The sequence below is a fragment of the Podarcis melisellensis genome, assembly GCF_964234715.1.
Source record: "Podarcis melisellensis genome assembly, chromosome: 12".
Lineage (NCBI taxonomy): Eukaryota > Metazoa > Chordata > Lepidosauria > Squamata > Lacertidae > Podarcis > Podarcis melisellensis.
In genome coordinates, this window is record NC_138544.1 from 6,018,971 (window position 1) to 6,041,438 (window position 22,468).

Here is a 22,468-nt window from a genome sequence, read left to right on the forward strand (position 1 = left end):
TAATTCGTTTGTATAAAAACCATCATTTTCCCCACAGTCAGGAGGCAATGGGCTTTGTTACATCTGCCCTTATTTTCCATTGAATTTTGAACCACGTTTGATTGCATGGAGCTCTGTCAGTGTTTAAATAACTAGGATAGTTCATTCCCCTGGAAGGCAAATAGGAGATGCAAGCTATCATATTACAAAGCAGACCTTTGCGGCATGTTTATATGTGGGGGCTGCTCCTGGGAGACCTTGTGCGTGGGCTACAGCACGCTTGTTTTGCATGTGGGGCTTTGGAAGCCAACCCGTCAGCAGTAACTGTCACACCGCCTGCTACATTGGGGAAATCAACGTAGTTCCTAGACTGCCCTACGGCTGGGACCCTGCAATGCAGAGAAGCTCAGGAGGCCGTGTTGAGAGCTGAGGGAGGCATTTGAAACCCTCCCTTGCTTTTGCGGAAGTCTCCGTGATGGAGGTGCAGAGGAACAAGCCTGAGATCAAACCTGTACGTAGCGTTCCTGAAATATACAGTGGTACCTCAGGTTAAGAACTTAATTCGTTCTGGAGGCCTGTTCTTAACCTGAAACTGTTCTTAACCTGAAGCACCACTTTAGCTAACGGGGGCCTTCCACTGCCGCCGGAGCACGATTTCTGTTCCCATCCTGAAGCAAAGTTCTTAACCTGAGGTACTATTTCTGGGTTAGCGGAGTCTGTAACCTGAAGCGTCTGTAACCCAAGGTAGCACTGTACTTGGAGTCCTGTAGTGATTTCATGCTCTTTATTGCAGCTTGTAAAACAGTGATTCAATTGCCCCCCCCCCAAAACCTCAGGCTTTTATATACATTATTTATACAATGAGTCCCATCTGATTGGCTGATTCTGCTTCCCTCCTGAAGCCTGATTGGTCTTCTCCTGTAGGCCAATCAGTTGTTGCATTCTAGGATCCTACTTGCCTATTGTTCTAGGATCCAAGCTTAGAACATAACAGTTCCCTTGCGGAAAGGGTCTTGGCTCACTGGCAGGATCCCTGAAGAGCCCCTGCCGGTCAGTATAGATCCGGGGGTGGGGGACCTTTTTGGACCAATGGGTCAGGACCTTATTTTCCCCCATGGCCCCGGGGCCAATTCTGCCAGGTGGGCCCGACAACCCACCTCTCAGTAACCTGATATCATAATGTTGATGTTATGTACTGAAGTTCTCACCCTGGGCCAGCAGGGGGATACTGTAGATAGTTATGCAAATAAGGGCTTGAAAGTGACGTTCAGTGATTGGATAGTTTTAGAAAATTGTTACAGTTACGTTGTGCTGGAGCTCTATATAAGCAGGCTGACTGAACCCTTCAGTTCAGTTCTGTCCTGGCCTGTGAATAAACAAGAGCTGTTTGAAGAATCGCTGTGTCGTCTGATATGTTCACCCACAACTTAACAGTCGACACTTAGCAAAGTCCCTTGCACAGTGCTCTCCAAGTGCCCAGCTTCCTGGCAATTGAGCACAGGGCTCGCAATAGGCAGTTTCCTAATTTTCAAATTGCTCTGTGAAAAACGTAAGAAGAAGGGTTTGTCCCTGTGTTCTGTTGCCCATAATCACCCACACCCACATCAGTAAGAGATGTCTGGATCCGGTCAGTGAATCTGTCACCTTTCAGGAAATTATTCTCACCACATCTTTCAAACTTCTGGGAGATTTAAAACTTCAGAATCTGTAACTGAATTCTGGAGCCACCTTTTCTTTCCGGACTGGATTCTAATCTTCAGTTAAAAGTTGGATTTATTTTATTTTATTTTATTTTACTTAAGAATAGTCATTGCTGTCATGGATGAGGCCAATAAACCCTGAGCCAGGTCTGCACAGCTGACTCAACGTGTTTGTATATGTAGATTGGAACCAACCAGAACTGTAATTCTGAATGAAGCCAGCACTACTTAGAGACCAACTGGGCAGGCTTTCTGCTGTGTGTTGCAGTGTGCCAAGAGTAGAATCTCCCACCAGCCCTTAGCCTGATATACCAGGAAAATTCATTCTTTGTCAGACAGATAGGTGCACTTTTCACTGGTTTCAAGGGCACATAGTACTGCAACCTGAATCGTAAAGGGGAAAGTGCCATGTAGGCATATGCTATTGTCTTAAATCCGTATTTTCTATTTTAACAATAAAAAAGAATGTTAAGTCCTATTCCCATCTGGTTAAATTAATGTAGGCAGGATCATGCACAATGCAACTAAACCCACGTAACTATAATAACAAAGTTGGCTGCTTTTCCCCGCATTTAAAATCTGTATTCTAAAAAAAGGAACTCTTTTGTGCTGGCTTTTATCTGCAACCATTGATACCATTCTAATTAGAATTTCTTTTGTATGTTTGCTGCAGAAGTAGATTAATTTCAACAGTCTGTTCAGCTTGCCAGGGGGTTCATGGCTAGCAAACTCTCGCTCCGACTTTATTAGCTGAGATGTGATTTCCTCCCATCTAAACTCCCTCTAGTCCATTAGAAATGTCATTTTATTATTAAACACATTCTCTCTTTTTTAGTACGATAGGAAAGCAGTCTCTTGAAATGTGAATTTTTAGATTATTGCTGTTGAAAAGTATGAGCATCGTATGCTCTGATCCCCCTTGTAAATTAAATGCAGGTGGAACAAACTATATCTGAAAAGAGACAGGCAGGTTTATTAATGCTCAGGTCTGGCTGTGAAGGGATGATAGACGTTGTAATACCGAGACACTTCTTGAAATAAAAATGCTCCTTCATCCTGTCAAGGAGTGAAAGTCATTGTCAAGTGCTACCAAGAAGCCAATCTCTTAAACGTTGCTTTTAAAAAAAGTTTTGTACAACTCCAAAGTTTTGAGATGATGAGGCAGAGTCCGTCCATGATGGAATAGTTTGGCATCCTATTCATTTGAAGGGATGAGAGTGCCCTGTTCTTGCCCAGCAGAAGAGACCTTGGTTAGGGCAAGCAGGTTGGTTGTCACAGCGCTGTGATGAACTCCTAGTGAGTAAGTGGCTCTGTGAAGTTGGAAGTGAATTGAGGCCTTTTGTGCCTGTGCCTCCTATGCTCTGCACCTTTTTAGAGAGCTCTTTCCAAGACTTTCCACCTGGCATGTTTCCTGGGCTTTGGGTTCTTCAGGCCATGAGAAGGCACCTTTGATGGTCACAGCACTGTGGCATCTGGTGCAGCCAGTCCTAGGATTAGGGGGACCCTGTTCAGCAACGTCCAGCTCAGAGCTAGGAACTTGGTCCAGCTCCTTAGATGGGAACACTTTAGCTTCTGAATCACAGTCCTTGTCACTACTGGATTCCACCAGGATCATTGGAAAGAGAAAGATATCTGTGCTTCACTGTCTCATTTAAACCAATGGGACTTAGAAGTTCCTACTCTGGTTGTGGTTGGCGCTGTGGTCTAAACCACTGAGCCTCTTGGGCTTGCTGATCAGAAGGTCGGCAGTTCAAATCCGTGCGACCGAGCTCCCATTGCTCTGTCCCAGCTCCTGCCAACCTAGCAGTTCGAAAGCACACCAGTGCAAGTAGATAAATAGGTATTGCTGCAGCGGGAAGGTAAACGATGTTTCCGTGTGTGGTCTGGTTTCTGTCACGGTGTCCCATTGTGCCAGAAGCAGTTTAGTCATGCTGGCCAGATGACCCAGAAAGCTGTCTGTGGACAAACACCGGCTCCCTCAGCCTGAAAGCAAGATGAGCGCCGCAACCCTATAGTCACCTTTGACTGACTGCACTTAACCATCCAGGGGTCCTTCACCTTACCTTTACCTCTGGTTAAATCATGTCCTACTTCCTGGAGAAGAATGTTGTTGTTGTTGTTTAGTCATTTAGTCGTTTAGCCGTGTCCGACTCTTTGTGACCCCATGGACCAGAGAATAGGTAAAGGTAAAGGGACCCCTGACCATTAGGTCCAGTAAGACTGACTCTGGGTTGCGGCGCTCATCTCGCGCCGGCGTACAGCTTCTGGGTCATGTGGCCAGCATGACTAAGCCGCTTCTGGCGAATCAGAGCAGTGCACGGAAACGCTGATTACCATCCCGCTGGAGCGGTACCTATTTATCTACTTGCACTTTAACGTGCTTTCAAACTGCTAGGTTGGCAGGAGCAGGGACTGAGCAACGGGAGCTCACCCCGTCGCAGGGATTCAAACCGCCAACCTTCTGATCGGCAAGTCCTAGGCTCTGTGGTTTAACCCACAGCGCCACCCGCGTCCATGGACCAGAGAATAGCACTCGGCTAATTTTGCTCAAAGCAAGGTGTGTCTTGCATACAGTGGGAAAGTGAACTGACCTTAACAATTTGCTGCAGCTAATACATTTATAATCCAATCCAAGATGTGACAATTCAAAAGCAAATACTATTGTGTTCAGTGGGACTTACTCTTAGATTGCAAACTTAGTCAACTTGGACTTTCATATTTGAAATCAATATTCAAAGTGCAAGAATAAAACGTCTTGACAATGTGACATCAGCAGAAGAGATTTTCCCTAGGTCTTAAAAAACAGGTGGTATTTTCCTTAAAATCACAAGAACAATGTTAATATTTAGTCCAGCAAGTCAGATTCCTATGAAATCCTGTGATTGTTAATATTTGTGTGTATAGGTAGTATAACTACAATATGTGTCCTATGAAAAGTATTAATACTCCTATTAAAATCAGGATGCTCCTATCTGGTTAATCGATTAATATTAGTATGGAAGTGTACACCTAGCAGCTACAATTTCTAAACAGCAGTTTATATTTCACCGTATAATGGTGCTCTGCATTCATAACTCATGGGTACAGTGACATGGACTCCTTTGAAAAAAATCCCTGCTCCTAAATAATCCAAAATCCAGTGTACTGCTATGATCTCTGTGCATTATTCTGGTACTCTTGGCAGCTGAATGTGTACCTGACTCCTTCGGAAAACATTACATGAGATGCGATGTGAGGGAATGTGATAGCTGGATCTGTGTTGGCAGTCATCAAGTGCTGAACGTGCCCATGTGAATTAGCCCTTGATTAGTTTATCACAGGAATAGGCACACTCGGGCCCCCAGATGTTTTGGGACTACAACTCCCATCATCCCTAGCTAACAGGACCAGTGGTCAGGGATGATGGGAATTGTAGTCTCAAAACATCTGGAGGGCCAAGTTTGCCTATGCCTGGTCTATCACATATCGGAGTCTAGGCATGCATTTTGCAAAGGGTTCAGAGTGCCCTTGTTAACTTGCTACTGAATTTGAAATCCAGGAAGGATGAGACAGAGGCTTGCATTCAGGATGCCGCACTGAAGTCTGCAAGCAGAGGTGTTGCGACACAGGAGACCTTCTTGCTGCTGTTTGCAATAACACCGCATTGTCCGTTGGACTTGCACCATCCATGAAAGCATTGATATATCTTACGAGATATCGGCATGTCCAGAAACATGATGCAAATTTGTCTTCCAAACCCTAGCTTTCTTGGAAGCCACTAGGCGTAGTTCCTGACTGGTTCATGATGGGATTAGCAGGGATTAACTGTGCTCCCAAGTTAGTGTAATATGGTGGCATTGCACAGGGTCATCTAGCAGTCAGGACTCGGTCCTTTTGCTCCTGTGCTACCAGGCACTCTGCCTTCCCTAAAAACCTAAGTGATTAACAACAGGAGGAGCAGATGCAAAAGAATTCAGGGCTTTCTGTACCCTTATCAGTTGTGCAAAAGGGATAATTTCAGCAGCTACACCTAATAAACTGCACCCCTGCTAAAATTCCCCCTTTTGCGCAACTGTTACAGCAGTCCTGACCTCTTTTTCATCTGGCCACTCTAGTTGTCTTTTGACCCCACAAGCCAATCCCTGGTCACCTAGTCCAGCGGTTCTCAACCTGTGGGTCCCCAGATGTTGTTGGACTACAACTCCCATCATCCCTAGCTAGCAAGGCCAGAGCTCAGGGATGGTGGGAGTTGTAGTCCATCAACATCTGGGGACCCACAGTTGAGAACCGCTGACCTAGTCCTAATCGAGAAATCTACTATACACTTTACCAGCTAGTTGGCTCAGATCTAGGGTTTTGCAGGCTTCTGCTATCTAGCGTTATGTTTTACAAGGTAACCTCATTATGTTGCAAATGGATTGGAGAAGGTTTTGATTTTATAATTCCTCCCTTTCATCTAGGAAGCTTAACTTCTTTGTATTTTCCTGCTAGTGGATGTGTTGGGTTCCTCTGCTTTGCTTCTTTGACTGTTCATCAGGAATGAAGAACTTCTGGTCCAATGTTTCTCAAACTTGGGTCTCCAGCTTTTGTTGGACTACAATTCCCATCATCCCTAGCTAGCAGGGCCAGTGGCCAGGGATCATGGAAGTTGTAGTCCAACAACAGGTGGGGACCCAAGTTTGAACACTGTGCCTGGTTTGCTATCCCTACTGTACAGAGGGCACTTCCTCTTCTTACTTCCTACTTTAGATCTACTTTAGAATAGTAAATAGTAACAGATTACTGTTTTCTGTAGCTCCTTGCTTCCCTACTTCTCATACCCATAGTATGAATAGCAATCTCATAATACAAGACTCCTGATAATCTAGGTTATAAATGCACTTCAAATCATGGTTATGGTAACTGGTTTGTGGAGATAAGTGTTATGTACAGAAGTTCTCACCCTGGGCCAGCAGGGGGATACTGTACATAGTTTTCACTCAGGTCCACATATGCAAATAAGGGATTGAAAGTGACGTTCAGTGATTGGATAGTTACAGAAAGTTGTTACAGTTGCGTTGTACTGGAGCTCTATATAAGCAGGCTGGCTGAACCCTTCAGTTCAGTTCTGTTCTGGCCTGTGAATAAACAAGAGCTGTTTAAAGAATTGCTGTGCCGTCTGATATGTTCACCCACATCCTAACAATAAGCACAGTTAGCATGAGCAGTGGTTTGTATCAGGAACTAAAACAGGAAAACGGTGCTGCTGAAAGGAATGGACTTCACATGAATGGCTGACTGCCGACTAGGACATCGGAGTTTGCTAGAGAATACTCTTCTTCCTCCAACAAAGGAAAGTTTACACAACACACTTTAATAAATAATGTTCAGATGACCTGAATTTTCTCCCTCAGCAAAAAAGAGAACTTTTTAATTTTAAAATCAATGTGAGTAACAGGAATCTTTCTTTCTCCTTGCCTTTGCAGGATGTGTCCTTGTGGTGTCCATAATAGAACAGCTTGCTCAAGTCCACAATTCGACAGCAAAAGAAGCTCTGGAGAGGCTCTGTCGCTACTTACCTGGTAAAAAAGCAATGTACCATATGTTGGTCTGTTCAGTGATTATTATGAATTCACACTTATGACTGTAAATGTTGCACTGCTATTATTAGTCGCAGCTTGGCTTAATGCAACTGATGGCTATCAAAGCGTTATACATGGGACCTATTTTTACTTCCTTAATTTGACAGCAATTCAGTGTTTATCTTGTTTAAGGGTGTAAGAATAGCACTAGTGATTCAGAAAGAGGGCCATTGTATGTAATCAGTAGAAATGTGGTTCTTTGTATTCCTTTAGGCCAGCGGTTCTCAATTTTTTTCTTTGGGCCACACTTTCAGAATAAACATTTGCTCGTGCCACACTGATTTCTTTCGTTTTTCTGTTCAAGCAGTGATTCTGGATCACAGCTAAGATTGTCCCCAGCATCACTTGATGCTTTCGCTCTCAATTTGAAAATATATCTATCCACCTTCTGCAAATGAAAACATATTTTGATACTATACTGTACTGTACTATACTGTACTGTACTATACTGTTTAAATGTTTCTTTGAAGAGTCTTTGAATCTTCCTGCCACGCTTGCCAACTTCTCTTGCCACACCAGTGTGGAGTGCCACACCCTTTGAGAACCACTGATTTCGGATGTAGATGGAGAGGATTATTTGAGTGGTTCCTGTTGGGGAATACATATGTATTACGCACATAGAAAAGTATCGTGCAAGGGAGAAGACTAAGCTAGAGCACACATCCCTGACATTGAAAGTTTATATATGCAGGGGGGTTTTGGTTGCCCCAGTCCATTCCAACATGCGTTTCTAAAACATGAACTGTCTGCAGTGGTACAACACAGAGAAAACGAAATATTCCACACTGGTGCATGCTGAGATTGTGTGTATTTAGTGAGTTATTATTAACTTTTCTTGATTATTATTAATTATTATTATTATTATTATTATTATTATTATTATTATTATTATTATTATTTTCTGGCTTGGTGATGAAGAGATGAGGAAGAGACAAAAGAGAGAGGATGTGCCCAGGCAGGTAGGAAAATATATATTGCTACCTGTCAGGTCACAGGTGGCGCGGAGGGACACAGGTGGCGCTGTGGGTTAAAGCCTCAGCGCCTAGGACTTGCTGATCGAAAGGTCGGTGGTTCGAATCCCTGCTGCGGGGTGCGCTCCTGCTGCTCGGTCCCAGCGCCTGCCAACCTAGCAGTTCGAAAGCACCTCCGGGTGCAAGTAGATAAATAGGGACCGCTTACCAGCGGGAAGGTAAACGGCGTTTCCGTGTGCAGCTCTGGCTCGCCAGAGCAGCGATGTCACACTGGCCATGTGACCCGGAAGTGTCTCCGGACAGCGCTGGCCCCTGGCCTCTTAAGTGAGATGGGCGCACAACCCCAGAGTCTGTCAAGACTGGCCCGTACGGGCAGGGGTACCTTTACCTTTACCTTACCTGTCAGGTCACAGTGGGAGTGTGTCTCACAGAGTCCTCTCTAGCCAACTTACAGGAAAACTCTTTGAGCTTCTGCTCCAACCTTGTGCCTATCTAGCAATACAGGAATTGTTGGTTTGATTGCACTTTAAATATCCCACACCAAAGAAGAGTAACAGAAAGCATCAGTAGAAGAATAATCAGAGGCAGCAATGTCTTACAAAGTACTCCCTTTGGGGACGGACACTAGCTAGATTTTTAGAAGAACTGGACAAATGAATGGAGGACGTGCTCCATCACTGACAATTTGCTGTTACGGGAAAATGTCATGACACCTCCTTGACAGATGCTGGGGGAGAGCTTCAGGGGACGGATCCATCACGTTCTGCTTATGAGCTTCCCAGAGGAATCTCACTGGTGATTCTTCCGTTTTTATGCTAATCTTCTCCTACTGCTACGTCTCCTAAGCCAATCATAGTTTTTGAGGAGTGGCAGTTAGTCCTTTTGAATATTTATGAACAGGGTTTGTTATGCCCATAAGAATTCCGCGCATTAAAAATTATTGTAGCCAGATGATATTTTATGTCTCATTTCTCAATGTTGTGGCAAGAGAAGGAGCACGGCTAAGGGATGTGTGTGTATTATAAATGCACAGCTCTCCGTCTATTGTTCTTTGTAGGAGGGCATGTTAGGGAATTGAACATCTCCAATAACTTGCCTTTTTGGCAAATATTTCTAGGAGTGCCTTAAGGAACCCATTTTCTCCCAGCCTTCTCCTTAGCTTTATACTAGCAGCATGATAAGAACAAGGAATCTAGTGTTAGTCAAGGGCACAATTTTAATTGGCCAAATTAAACTTATGCAGATTAACCATAATGTGAAAAATGGACAGAGAGGAATTCTCTTTATAAGGAAGGACAATGAGATAGGCTAAAAGCTCAGTTGAAATACAGATGACTCACCTCAGATCAGAAGGAACAACTGTGTGCTTTGAAGTTTCATGAAGAAATTGTATGACATGATTCTTTTCTTTCTTTAAAAGATGTTTTTCTTCTTAATTTTCTTCTTTTACATCACCGTGCCCTTTTAAAGCTTCTGAGAATGTAGATTTTTTAGCAGCTGTACTTGTACTTTTGTACTTGTTTCTATATTTGCATATTTACTGATCCAAAATACTTGTTGCATGCTACCCCAATCTCTGAGAGGTGTACATCTGACTGTTTAAACCCACTTGTACCTATCTTTCCTTGCTTCCTTCAAAAATAACCTCTGATATTCATTAACTTATTAACAGTGGTTTTTAGAGTGTCTTACAATTGGAACTGCAAAGTTTAGTTGGTAATCAGTGGGTTAATCAACTAAAGATTTACGGTGGGGGCAAATTTTAATTGGTGAGGCCATGAATGAGTTTGAAGGGCACTTAAATATATACATTTGTGGATATATATCCTGGTTTCAGTGTGCTGCTTTTAATGTGGGGGCAAATTTTAATTAGTGAGGCCAAGAATGAGATTGAAGCACACTTTCGTTTGTTTTAATTATTATTGTGTCTTTGCGCTGTGTGATCTCAGGGGGGAAAGAATATATTAAAGATAACCTTTCTGTCTTTCACATGAGTGATAGCAACGAAATCATCTCAACAGAAAAGGCAGCTACGTTAAGGCCTTACCAATCTGCAAATCTGTTTAAATGCAATTGTTTACATGATCACTCGGTTTAAAGGTAGCTAAATAGTCAACTAATAAATCGTCAGCCAGTGGACAGCTTTAGTCCATTTATCCTCATAAAAATCTGTTGGGTAGTTTAGGCTGCAAGATTCCTTGCTCAAGGCTGACCAGGGCTCATCCACATTTGCGCTTGTCCCGTTTCGAGAAAACATAGGTATGAGTAGTTTTCCACTTGCTCTGCTCCTTTCCCAGGGAAAGCCTGGTCCTTAGCTCTAAATCAAAGCAAACATCAATCTGGAGAAAATACGAATTGCCATTTGCTCTAAATGAGCACTGAAGACATACCACGCAAATATCCTGCTTTGAGCAGGACATTCTGGATTGACAGAAGCTGCCCCAGAAGCTTCCTGCAACAGCATAGCTGTCAACCTTCCCTTTTTTTTGCGGGAAATTCCCTTATTCCAGCGCCGTTTCCCACTGCTTCCCGCTGCTATCCCAGATTGTTAAATATCCCGTAGACTGTCCCCAAGACAGGTGAGGCTGCTGATCCCTTATTTTCAAATCTGAAAGTTGACAGCTATGTGCAACAGGCCAGTGCTGAAAGTTGTATCAACAGAAGTATAGTGTCTTCTGATTGAGGGAAGTCATAGTCCTGCTCTATTCTGCCTTTGTCAGACCACACCTGGAGTCCTGTGTCCGGTTCTGGAAGCCACAATTTAAGAAGGCGTTTGACAAGGTAGAATGTGTGCAGAGGAGGGTGACCAAGATAATAATGCGTCTGGAAGCCAAGCCGTATGAGGGACAGTTGAGGGAATTTGGTATGTTTAGCCTGGCAAAGAGGAGATATGGTAGCCATCTTCAAGATGGAAGATGGAGCAAGCCTGTTTTCTCCTGCTCCGGAGGCAAGGACCCAGACCAATGGATTCAAGTTTTTAACTGAACAGGAAGAGCTTTCTGTTTGACAGTGGAATTGGCTCCCATGAGAGATGGCGGACTCTCCCACCTTGGTGGTTTTTATGCAGACGTAGGGTGGCCATATGTCATATATGATCTGGTTGAGATTCCTTCATTGCAGGGAGTTGGACTAGATGACGCTCAGGATCTCTCCCAACTCTACAATTCTATGAAACAGGATGCTGAACTAGAAAGACTCTTGCTCTGTTCCTGCAGGGAACCTCTTGGCTTCTTAATGGCATTTTGGTGTGTTCAAATAGTCTTTTAAGTATGTGCACTCACTTTTTAAATGTGTTGTTTTCCAGAAAAGCTGCACTTACAAGGAGCATGCATTCTGACCGCTGAAATATTTGGACCACATATAATTAAGTTGTGAGTATTAGCGCGTCATATAAGTAAGTAAATATGTATGCTAAGTAGCTATTTTATACAGAGGCTAAAATATTCATTTCCAGTTGGTGCCTGACAGGTGTCCAGATTCATCCATCATTTTATTTATGTTGTAAAGTTGCTTGTTGTTTACCCTTATTATACCTATCAAAATCTTTCTGGGTTAGTCGTTCTCCTTCACTTTTTAAAAGTGAACCATAATAATGACATAGGTAAAGGGTAAAGGGACCCCTGACCATTAGGTCCAGTTGCAGACGACTCTGGGGTTGCGCCGCTCATCTCGCTTTATTGGCCGAGGGAGCCGGCGTACAGCTTCCGGTTCATGTGGCCAGCATGACTGAGCCGCTTCTGGCAAACCAGAGCAGCGCATGGAAACGCCGTTTACCTCCCCGCTGGAGCGGTACCTATTTATCTACTTGCACTTTGACGTGCTTTCAAACTGCTAGGTTGGCAGGAGCAGGGATCGAGCAACGGGAGCTCACCCCATCGCGGGGATTCAAACCACCGACCTTCTGATCGGCAAGCCTAGACTCTGTGGTTTAACCCACAGCGCCACCTGTGTGACATAACCAAGCTTAAATGAGGTTGCATCACACCAAGAAAGCCAATGATGTAGGACAGAGGTTTTCAACCTTTTGAGCCCCTATGGCAGCCCTATGGGGCTCAGGAGCCCAGTTGCCTGCAGAGCTGGCAGCCTCTCATCCCTTTTCAAAAGCCCTCCTCAACCTTCTCTCTGCTCTCCTCTCCTTGGGAGTCCTCTGGGCGGCCGCAGATGCCACTCCTGGCCTCTGAGTTGCCCCTCCCTCGGCCCCAAATAGAGGTGCCTCTTCAGCCTGCCCAAGCACCCCCAGGTGAGCTCTGGAGGCACCATTCGCCTGCGGAGCTAGTAGCCAGGGCTGCTGCAACAAACAGCTGTGCGAGGCTTTGAGAGGTAAAGACATGAGAGGGCATCAGAGGGGAGAAGCAAAGAGGGACAGAGGCCAGTGTTGCTCGTGGCACCCTTGACCATCATTCAGGGCACCACAGCACACTGGTTGAAAACCACTGTTGTTGGGGGCAGGACCTTAGTAATAGGACCACACAGGAAGTGGCCTTTTACCGATTCAGAACTTTGGACCATCTAGCTCATTATTATCTGCAATGACTGTCGGGCTCTCAAGGGTTTCAGACAAGAGTCTCTCCTAGCCCTGCCTGGAGATGCCAGGGATCGAATCTGGAACCTTCTGCATGAAAAAGCAACTGCTGTGCTGCTGAACTATGCCCTTCCTCAGATATGTGCATGTGTGCAATACCTAACACATATTTGAGGATCCTCTGTGTTGCACCAAAATATAAGAGGATGTTTGTGTAACACAGCTCTGTGCTCTCTCTCGTTTGACAGTGGAGTTGCTTAGCAATTATTGGTGTGCTGGTGAACGTAAATTGAACTGTTCTAGCTAAACTAGCTTGCGGTTAATGTAATTTTCTTCTTGTTTCCAATTTCTGACCTTAATCCCAGCATTTCAGAGCCTTGTAAGCTAATGTAACCTCTTTTCACGTTAGTGTTGGTGAAGTGAAAGCTTGGTGATTATGTAATTATATATCCTTTGAGCACATAACCTAAAAATGAAGCAGTTCTTCTATAATCAAGTATTTCAGTAATATCATATTGATTAATATAGCACACATTCAACAGCGAGTCTGACCAAGACTTGGAAAAAGTCAAGAGGGTCACTGAGATCCACCAATATGAAAATCAGGGGTACACTTTTAGTCTTTGTCTTTCTTGTAATTTGCTAAAATAGGGACAGCCATTCTGATGTTTCATTCAAGCACAGCATTTATCCACTGCTGCAAAAAGGTTTATAATCTAGGGCTGAAAATAATCACAACCCAGTCAAAATCACCGAGCTATGGTCAAACGGGCCTATATTAAAATGGATCTTAAATTGTTTTTGTTTTTTTTAAGATTTACATTTCCACTGAAGGAGCTGGTATTTAGTCAAGAGAACCTAACTGATTCTTTGCTTTTTGGCATCATTTCCTTTCAGGATGGAGCACAAAATGAACCCAGATGTGGTGTGCCATTCCATTGGCTTGTGCAAGCAAAAGGCGGGCCAACCATTTTGTCACCTGTACCCCCCTCCTAAGGTGAGTTCTGCTGGGAAATGAAAAGCCATCTTTAAATTTCTTGTTTGTAAGAGTCTCAGAACCACTGATACATCAGTGAACAACTTTTAATCTGAATGAAGCATTGCTTGGTTAAGCCAATGGTCAAATGTGTTAAAGATTGCACCTGTCACTTGGTAGCTTTCTTCATGCTTGTATTTTACCTTTCTTGCATCCCTTTTTGTTCGTTCATTCATTCATTCATTCATTCATTCATTCCAGTTCCCCCCTTACTTTTCTTCCAAGAAGCTCAGCAAGGTCCCATGCCTCCCTCCATTTAATCTTCACAACACCCTCTGATGTAGATTAGGCTAGGAGATAGTGATTGGTTCAAAGTCACTCCCAGCATCTTTGCAATGGTTGGACTAGCAAATACCATTTTATTTCTAGAACAGCACAACTGTTAAATTTATAGCAAATCACATATCAGTTCTATTTAATAGCATTTCTACTGGAGAAGAGATAGAACAGCTTTCCATATCTTTGAAAACACAGACTCTTCTGAGATCAGCAAAGATGCAGCGGATGCAAGGATCTTTGTTGTGTAGACTCCGAATGCAGACCTGGGTTCCCAGTTCTTTGGGGAGAGTTTCTTTGTGCCCACAGTGGGGTGAAGGGGGAAGAAGAACCTTGTGCAACCCGTGATATAGGCTGACCTCTCTGTGTCTCTCCCAGCCAGTCTGCAAACTGTCAATATGGTGGTGGCCAGTGCTATTTTTCCAGAAAAAGAGGTGCCAGAATTCCCCATGGACACCTCCCTCGTTCCCTTAGAATGGTAATGGCACCCACCTGAAAGGTGCCAGAACTAATAATAATAATAATAATAATAATAATAATAATAATAATAATAATTTATTATTTATACCCCGCCCATCTGGCTGGGCCTGCCCAGCCACTCTGGGCGGCTTCCATAGAAACCAAAAATACAGTAAAATCACACGTTAAAAACTTCCCTGAACAGGGCTGCCTTAAGATGTCTTCTGAATGTCAGGTAGTTGTTTATCGCTTTGACATCTGCTGGAAGGGCATTCCACAGGGCGGGCGCCACTACCGAGAAGGCCCTCTGCCTGGTTCCCTGTAGCTTTGCTTCTCGCAATGAGGGAACCGCCAGAAGGCCCTCGGCGCTGGACCTCAGCGTCCGGGCAGAATGATGGGGGTGGAGGCGCTCCTTCAGGTATACTGGACCGAGGCCGTTTAGGGCTTTAAAGGTCAGCACCAACACTTTGAATTGTGCTCGGAAACGTACTGGAAGCCAATGTAGGTCTTTCAAGACCGGTGTTATATGGTCTCGGCAGCCGCTCCCAGTCACCAGTCTAGCTGCAGCATTCTGGAGTAGTTGTAGTTTCTGAGTCACCTTCAAAGGTAGCCCCACGTAGAGTGCATTGCAGTAGTCCAAGCAGGAGATAACCAGAGCATGCACCACTCTGGTGAGACAGTCCGCAGGCAGATAGGGTCTCAGCCTACGTACCAGATGGAGCTGGTAAACAGCTGCCCTGGACACAGATTTGACCTGTGCCTCCATGGACAGCTGTGAGTCCAAAATGACTCCCAGGCTGCACACCTGGTCCTTCAGGGGCACAGTTACCCCATTCAGGACCAGGGAATCCTCCACACCTGCCTGCCTCCTGTCCCCCCAAAAAGTACTTCTGTCTTGTCAGGATTCAACCTCAATCTGTTAGCCGCCATCCATCCTCCAAAAAGAAAAAAGAGAAAGAGGAACTCAGTCCACTGAGGGGAGGTCAATCTATAACTGCTAGTCATGACTGCTAAGTGCAATCTCCTTGTTCCAAGGCAATATACTTCCATTTCAGAGCTGTTGGGGAATGCTATAGGGCACAGCAGTGTCCCTTTTGTGAGACTCCCAGAGGCAACTGACTAGATGTTTAAAAATGCAAAAGCATGATCTTTGATCCAAGGCAACAAGGCAATTTTTAATATTCTTTAAAATAGCTTGGTTTGCTCTTTGTAGTGGAATTAAACCTCCGTGGCTCATGGGCATGTTAATAAAACATTCAGAATGGATGTAGGTACCATTGAAATAATGATCACACCACCAGAGTTGCAGTGTCTGATTCATGGGGACAGCTCCAGGCATTTGTGCAGTCTCTTTGCAGCCGCTGGGAAGCTTGGCATTTCTTAGGGCCTGCCATTCTAGCCGTCCAAATGACTAGGCATACTGAGCACTCAAGCAGAAAGAGAACTTTTGTTTCCCTGCCTTCCCTTCTGGCGAGAGATATTTCACTTGCTTCGTGGTTCGTTCTCAGGCTGCAGTGTGACATTTGACAGAATCGGACGTTACACAGTGGCAGCAAACGTTGAACAGAATAACATATAGCAGCTTCCCCCCAAAAGCGGCAGATAATTTTCTATACAAATCTGCTTTGCTTGCAACCGGCTGCCCGTGTCATGGCCTAGAAGGCAACACCTTCTCATGCACCTACTGAGATCATGGCATCAAACACTCTTTGATACCCAGGACTATGGCTTAATTCACATATTATTATTACCTGCTCTGTTGACTCTTTTCCTACGGTTCGGGAGTGGTCTTGTGCCCCTCACTCCCTCCACACATGACCTGAAATGTGTGATCTAGGGACTTTGCATTCATAGCTGTAAACGTGTGGCTTCTTTCCCCTCGAAAAACTGTGGGAAATTATGTTGCTATTCCAACTACAGTCATACCTCGGGTTAAAGACGCTTCAGGTTAAATCTTTTCAGGTTGCATCCGGCGGTGACCCGGAAGTAACGGAATGGGTTACTTCCGGGTTTTGCCGCTCATGCATGCACAGACGCTCAAAAGGACATGTGCATGTGCAGAAGCGGCAAATCGTGACCCGCGCATGTGCTGACGCGCAGACATGGGTTGCGTTCTGGTCATGTTGCGAACAGGGCTCCGGAACAGATCCTGTTTGCAACCAGAGGTATCACTGTACAGGTAGCCATATGTCCTGACTGAGGCAGTCAGCTCTGCTACTGTTCTAAACTGTCCTTGTTATTGTTCTGTTACACATCCATTTTGGCCTGGTCTCTTCTCTGAAATGGGGGACGCGGGTGGCGCTGTGGGTAAAACCTCAGCACTTAGGACTTGCCGATCGCATGGTCGGCGGTTCGAAACGGCGTTTCCGTGTGCTGCGCTGGTGCTGGCTCGCCAGAGCAGCTTCGTCACGCTGGCCACGTGACCCGGAAGTGTCTGCAGACAGCGCTGGCTCCCGGCCTCTTAAGCAAGATGGCCGCGCAACCCCAGAGTCGGTCACGACTGGCCCATACGGGCCCGTACATTACCTTTACCTTTACTTCTCTGAAATAGCTTGACATCTTAATATCCAACTGTCCTGGAAATGCCAAGACTGTCACAAAACCCTAAAGCCATTGCGGCTTCTTGCTTTGTCATGCTGAGTCCCGAATTCCCATCTTTGTTGAACTGGAAATGGCTTCACGTTGGGAGAAGAGGTGGGAATAGAGAGCTGCCGACTGAGGCCACCTTCTCCTCCTCTCTAACACCTCCTTTGCCGCCATTCCTGGGAGTCAGAGGGAAGAGTCTTGTGCCGGTCTGAGGGATGGAGCCAGGCCAGCCAGCCCACTGGGAGAATAGCAACAGCCTGCCACAGGAGGCTGCAACTCTCTGGTCTGGCGGCCCCAAGCCACTCACCCAGCTGGCCATGCCAAATAAAAACAAGAAGGAGAAAGTGAGCCAGGTCAGGCCTGAACCAGAACCAAACCAGTAACTTGTAATGGCAATCAGTTAGAAAGGTGTGCCCCCACCTGTATTCCAATAGTTTCATTCGAAAAGTGGTCTTCAGCCTTTCAGCTCTTTGGATTGAAAGCTAGCAATTACATTCTTCTTCTCTATTATAGAAGGCCATAGTAAACAAACAGATGGTCCTTTTTTAATTATTTCCATTAGGCAGAGTGCGCAGAAATGTTTATGATTATTCATTTATTTAGATTTCTAACCCACTCTTCATTAAAAAATAATCTCAGAGCAGGGTACGATATAATAAAGCTAATGCATAATAAAATATAAGTTGTGTGAAACAAATATAACTTTAAAACACCATCAGCATCGTATGGTGCTGTGTTATATGTTATATAATAATAGCATGATTCCCCCCCCCCCACTATTAATAGCTCTCTTATTCTCCATAAAGCCGTTTTTTGGAGAAGCTTCCCAAAAACATCATGAAGTACTTTGCACTTCACAACAACCCAAATGGCAACAACTAAAAAGCAACTCCAGTTGGCTCCTTATTACATTTTCCCAGTCTAATGTGATTAGGGTGATGCAGAACTAAAACTAAATCATTACTTTAATACGTATGTGGCCCATTAACAGTGCCATCTTAATTAGTAGGACGGTGTGACGGACAGCAGAGTCTGGTGCTGCAGTGCCTCTGAATCCCACTAGAGGGCTGAAGCCTCTCTCTGATTGGCTACCAGAAGGGGGTGGAGCCAGCACTTTGGGAGGGCAAATAAAAGGAATGGTAGCTTTGTGAGGAATAGAACTCTCAGCACCCATAAACCCTTAAGAAACTACATTTCCCAGGGTTCTTTTGGGGAAGCCATGACTGTTTAAGTGGTATGATACTGCTTTAAACATATGGCACAGATGGGGCCAAAGATTAGAATCTACCTTTCCATAATTAAAACCAAATTTTGGCTGAGACTTTTTGGAAGCACGTAAAAGAATAAAGTAAAGAGTATTGACAGGTACTTGCTGTTGCCATGCATGAGCGAGTTGCTGGATGAAATCATAATGTGGTTTCAAGATCTCTGTGGACTCCGTTCAGGGCAGTTCTTACAGATCAGTGGAGCTGTTGACAAGTACCTAGAGATGTCTGCAGATTAAAAATGAGTCCCCTTGCCCACTCCAGTTAAATCCAGGTGGCCTGCTATGTAAGCTGTGCTTTAATATTCTTATTATTCCAGTTTGGAGCGGATTCAGTGAGTGTTGACGAAAATTCTGATTCCTACATTGAACATTCATTTTAACGCATGGAGATATTGTCCCCGTGTAGGGAAAGTGGAGGTGAAAGTGAATTTAATTTGTAGTTCCTTACCTCCATGGGGAAATGGACAAGCTTTTTACTGCAGCTGTGGCCTGTGATACTTCGCCGTAGGAGGGGAGCTTGTGACCCTCATGGGTAGGCAAACTAAGGGGGCCGGATCCGGCCCAATCACCTTCTTAGTCCAGCCTGTGGATGGTCCAGGAATCAGCGTGTTTTTATATGAGTAGAATGTGTGCTTTTATATAAAATGCATCTCTGGGTTATTTGTGGGGCCTGCCTGGTGTTTTTACATGAGTAGAATGTGTCCTTTTATATAAAATGCATCTCTGGGTTATTTGTGGGGCATAGGAATCCATTCATTTATTTATTTTTCAAAATATAGCCCGGCCCCCCACAAGGTGTGAGGGACAGTGGACCGGCCCCCTGCTGAAAAAGTTTACTGATGGGAAGTGTCCAAAAACATCTAGCAGACCAGAGGTTCCCCACCTCTCTGGTATAAGGGATTCTGTTTCACTGAGCATACTTCCACAAACTCCCGGAAGCGCACTCCAAAATCTAATCTCTGAAGTTTGCTTTCTGTGGCTAGCAAAGCTTACTTCGGATATGAACCGTCAGCCTTAAGCAGATTTATATTCCCTAGCATGGACCCAAAAAAAGGGCTTGCAGCAAAGTAAATGAACATTTACAAATGGAATGTGATGGAAGGTAATCAAATAATTGATGGTGGATCCAGAAAGAGATAATTGATTGTGCCCTTGCAAACACATTCTTTATTCCCTGCCCAGCTAAGCCTCAAAAGGTAGGAATTTTCAGAGTGTCAATTAGGAATAATCTGCTGCTTTCTTTTTCTGTTTTAGATGGGCTTCAATGTAGCTTTAAAGGAATCAGAAAGAATGGCTGCAAATCAGTTCAAGGTAAGAAAGGCTATTTTCACCATGATTGTGCTTAATCAGAACTGGTTAAGTCTGAAGCCAGATGAATATAAAATATTCAGAAATGTTCCTGAATAAACATTAAGCATTGTGGAAAGTGTTGCTTTTCCTGCTGTGTGAAGAAAAATGTAACCATTAAGGATAAAGGAATAACAACAAAAAAAGATATTGAAATGGGGACCAAGATAAATATATATATCAAACACAAAAGAGATGTCTAGGTGTCGGGGGAGTTAATTATAGGAACTTCAAATGTTCTACTGAAAGATTCTCAGGTAGAAATTGTCAATTACAGACATTTATCCCTGGCAAGGATCCATTGCTCTGCGCTTGCTATCCTCCTCCTTTTCTCCTTACTCCGGTTTTGACAGTATGTAAAGAATAGTGGTTTTCCAGTTTAACACCACGCGCTCTTCCTTCCAATTTATATATGTTTATTTATTTATTTTGCTATGGCCTACGTTTTAGCTCAGTGGAGAAAAATTGCCTTCACCTTTTTGGATTTGACCAATTCTGACACATGTGTCAACACTGCTGAGCTAGGTAGACCAGTTGTATTTTATTTTATTTTATTCTATTTATTTATTTAACTTCCATATCTCCCATTGTCAGAAAAAAGGGAGAAATTTATGACATAGACCACCACAAAGTCAATCCAAAACATGATACCTCTCCAATATAAGAATCAAAACAGATATATAAATGCAATTATAAGCGGAGGAAATACATGACAGCAGTGGTATAATACAGTATGATATCAATCCTGGCATGACTGCACTGGTTGCCAATTAATTTTCGTGCCCAATTCAGAGTGCTGGCTTTGACCTATAAAGCCTTAAACACCACAGGACTGCAGTTCTTCAAGGATCGCCTCTTCCCTGTATGAACCAACCAGGACCCTACAATCATAATCTGAGGACCTTCTTTGTGTGCCTCCTCTACCAGAGACCCAGAAGGTGGGAAAAACATGAGGGGGCCTTTTCTGTGATGGCTCCTCTTTGTGCAATGCTCTCCCCAGGGCAGCTCATTAAGGGCATCATAAATAAATGCAAATTCTCCTAATAGCAGCAACATAAAAAATAGGGGGGACACGAGTGGTCTAAACCACTGAGACTTGGGCTTGTCAATCAGAAGATCGATGGTTTGAATCCCTGTGACAGGGTGAGCTCTCGTTGCTCGGTCCCAGCTCCTGCCAACCCAGCAGTTTGAAAGCACGTCAGAGTGCAAGTAGATAAATAGGTACCGCTCCGGCGGGAAGGTAAACGGCGTTTCCGTGCGCTGCTCTGGTTCTCCAGAAGCGGCTTAGTCATGACCTGGAAAAAATGTCTGCGGACAAATGCCAGCTCCCTCGGCCAGTAAAGAGATGAGCACCACAACCCCAGAGTCATCCTCGACTGGACCTAACGGTCAGGGGTACCTTTACCTTTAAAAAATAAGGGAGGGAAAGATCAGCAGCAGGGTATCTAAAATACAAAAAGAAATGTGCAAAAACAGAATCTTCACTCTAACCAAAAATAGCTCTAAATCGTGGCACCAAGACAGAAAATGTCTGACCCTCCCAGCTCTCACCTGAGATCTTTCCTTCCCCTTCCCAGTTTCTCCACCATGGGAGCATTTTCCTGTGCTGCTCAATTCCTACATTACTTTCCCATGCTTAGGCATTCACTGCTGCCTTTAAAATTGAGATGAGGGTGTAAAACATTGCATGGGAAGATGCTGTTTGAACTCCAGGTATGCTGATCTCATGTTACCTAGTAGCATAGGAGGAAAGCAAATCTGTTTCCCTTCGGGCTAGATATATTTTCACTTTTATGTTTCAGCTGAGCTGTATGGTTTGCTCCCTGTTTTCTGTGGGTATTTGATTGCAGTGCAAATGGTTTTCTTTTCTTTCTTTTTCTGCTGTTTGCAAAGGAATTGTGATATTGCTTCTTCCCAGGTTATTGCTGTGAAGCTGGTCGCAGAAGTAAAAATGTAGATTTCTAATTAATCCCTAGGTTAATGCTGAAAAGTGATGCCAGGGCAATAAACAACACCCTGTAAACAAGCATTTTCAAGTCAAGTTTAGAAGCAGCTGGAGGCATGTGAGCATCTTCAGATAATTATTGCCACAAATTAGGGCCCCATCTGCACTATAAATTGAAAGCACTTTCATACCACCTTAAACAGTCAATGGTATCCCCAGAGAATCCTGGGAATGCTTGTGCTCAGAAGTCTTGGGAGACCCCTGTTCCCCCCAAGGAGCTCCAATTCCCAGAATTCCCCAGGGAAGGTTAGGTAAAGGTAAAAGGACCCCTGACCATTAGGTCCAGTCGTGGCCTTAAACAGAAACCTTTCTTTTTAAAAAAAGCAAAACTACCCTGTGGTAGGGAGTGGGAGGCATTGTGACACCAGTACAGGTAAAGGGACCTCTGACCATTAGGTCCAGTCGTGGCCGACTCTGGGGTTGTGACGCTCATCTCGCTTTATTGGCCGAGGGAGCCGGCATACAGCTTCAGGGTTATGTGGCCAGCATGACTAAGCCACTTCTGGTGAACCAGAGCAGCGCACGGAAATGCCGTTTACCTTCCGCCTGAGCGGTACCTATTTATCTACTTGCATTTGGACGTGCTTTCGAACTGCTAGGTTGGCAGGAGCAGGGACTGAGCAACAGGAGCTCTCCCTGTCACGGGGATTCGAACCGCCAACCTTCTGATCGGCAAGTCCTAGGCTTTGTGGTTTAACCCACAGCGCCACTGACTATTAA

The 22,468-nt window shown here is 44.4% G+C and overlaps 1 protein-coding gene across 2 annotated transcripts in view; it reads left to right on the forward strand.

Annotated features, from left to right (window-relative positions):
- The window catches only part of AOAH (acyloxyacyl hydrolase), a 98,699-nt gene that overhangs the window by 22,751 nt on the left and 53,480 nt on the right, over positions 1-22,468 (forward strand). For both annotated transcript variants that reach the window (XM_081931123.1, XM_081931122.1), the window contains exons 3-6: positions 7,124-7,219; positions 11,555-11,621; positions 13,670-13,769; positions 19,651-19,707. In XM_081931123.1, the coding sequence (XP_081787249.1) occupies positions 7,124-7,219; positions 11,555-11,621; positions 13,670-13,769; positions 19,651-19,707 (320 nt within the window). The remainder of the gene's footprint in view (positions 1-7,123; positions 7,220-11,554; positions 11,622-13,669; positions 13,770-19,650; positions 19,708-22,468) is intronic.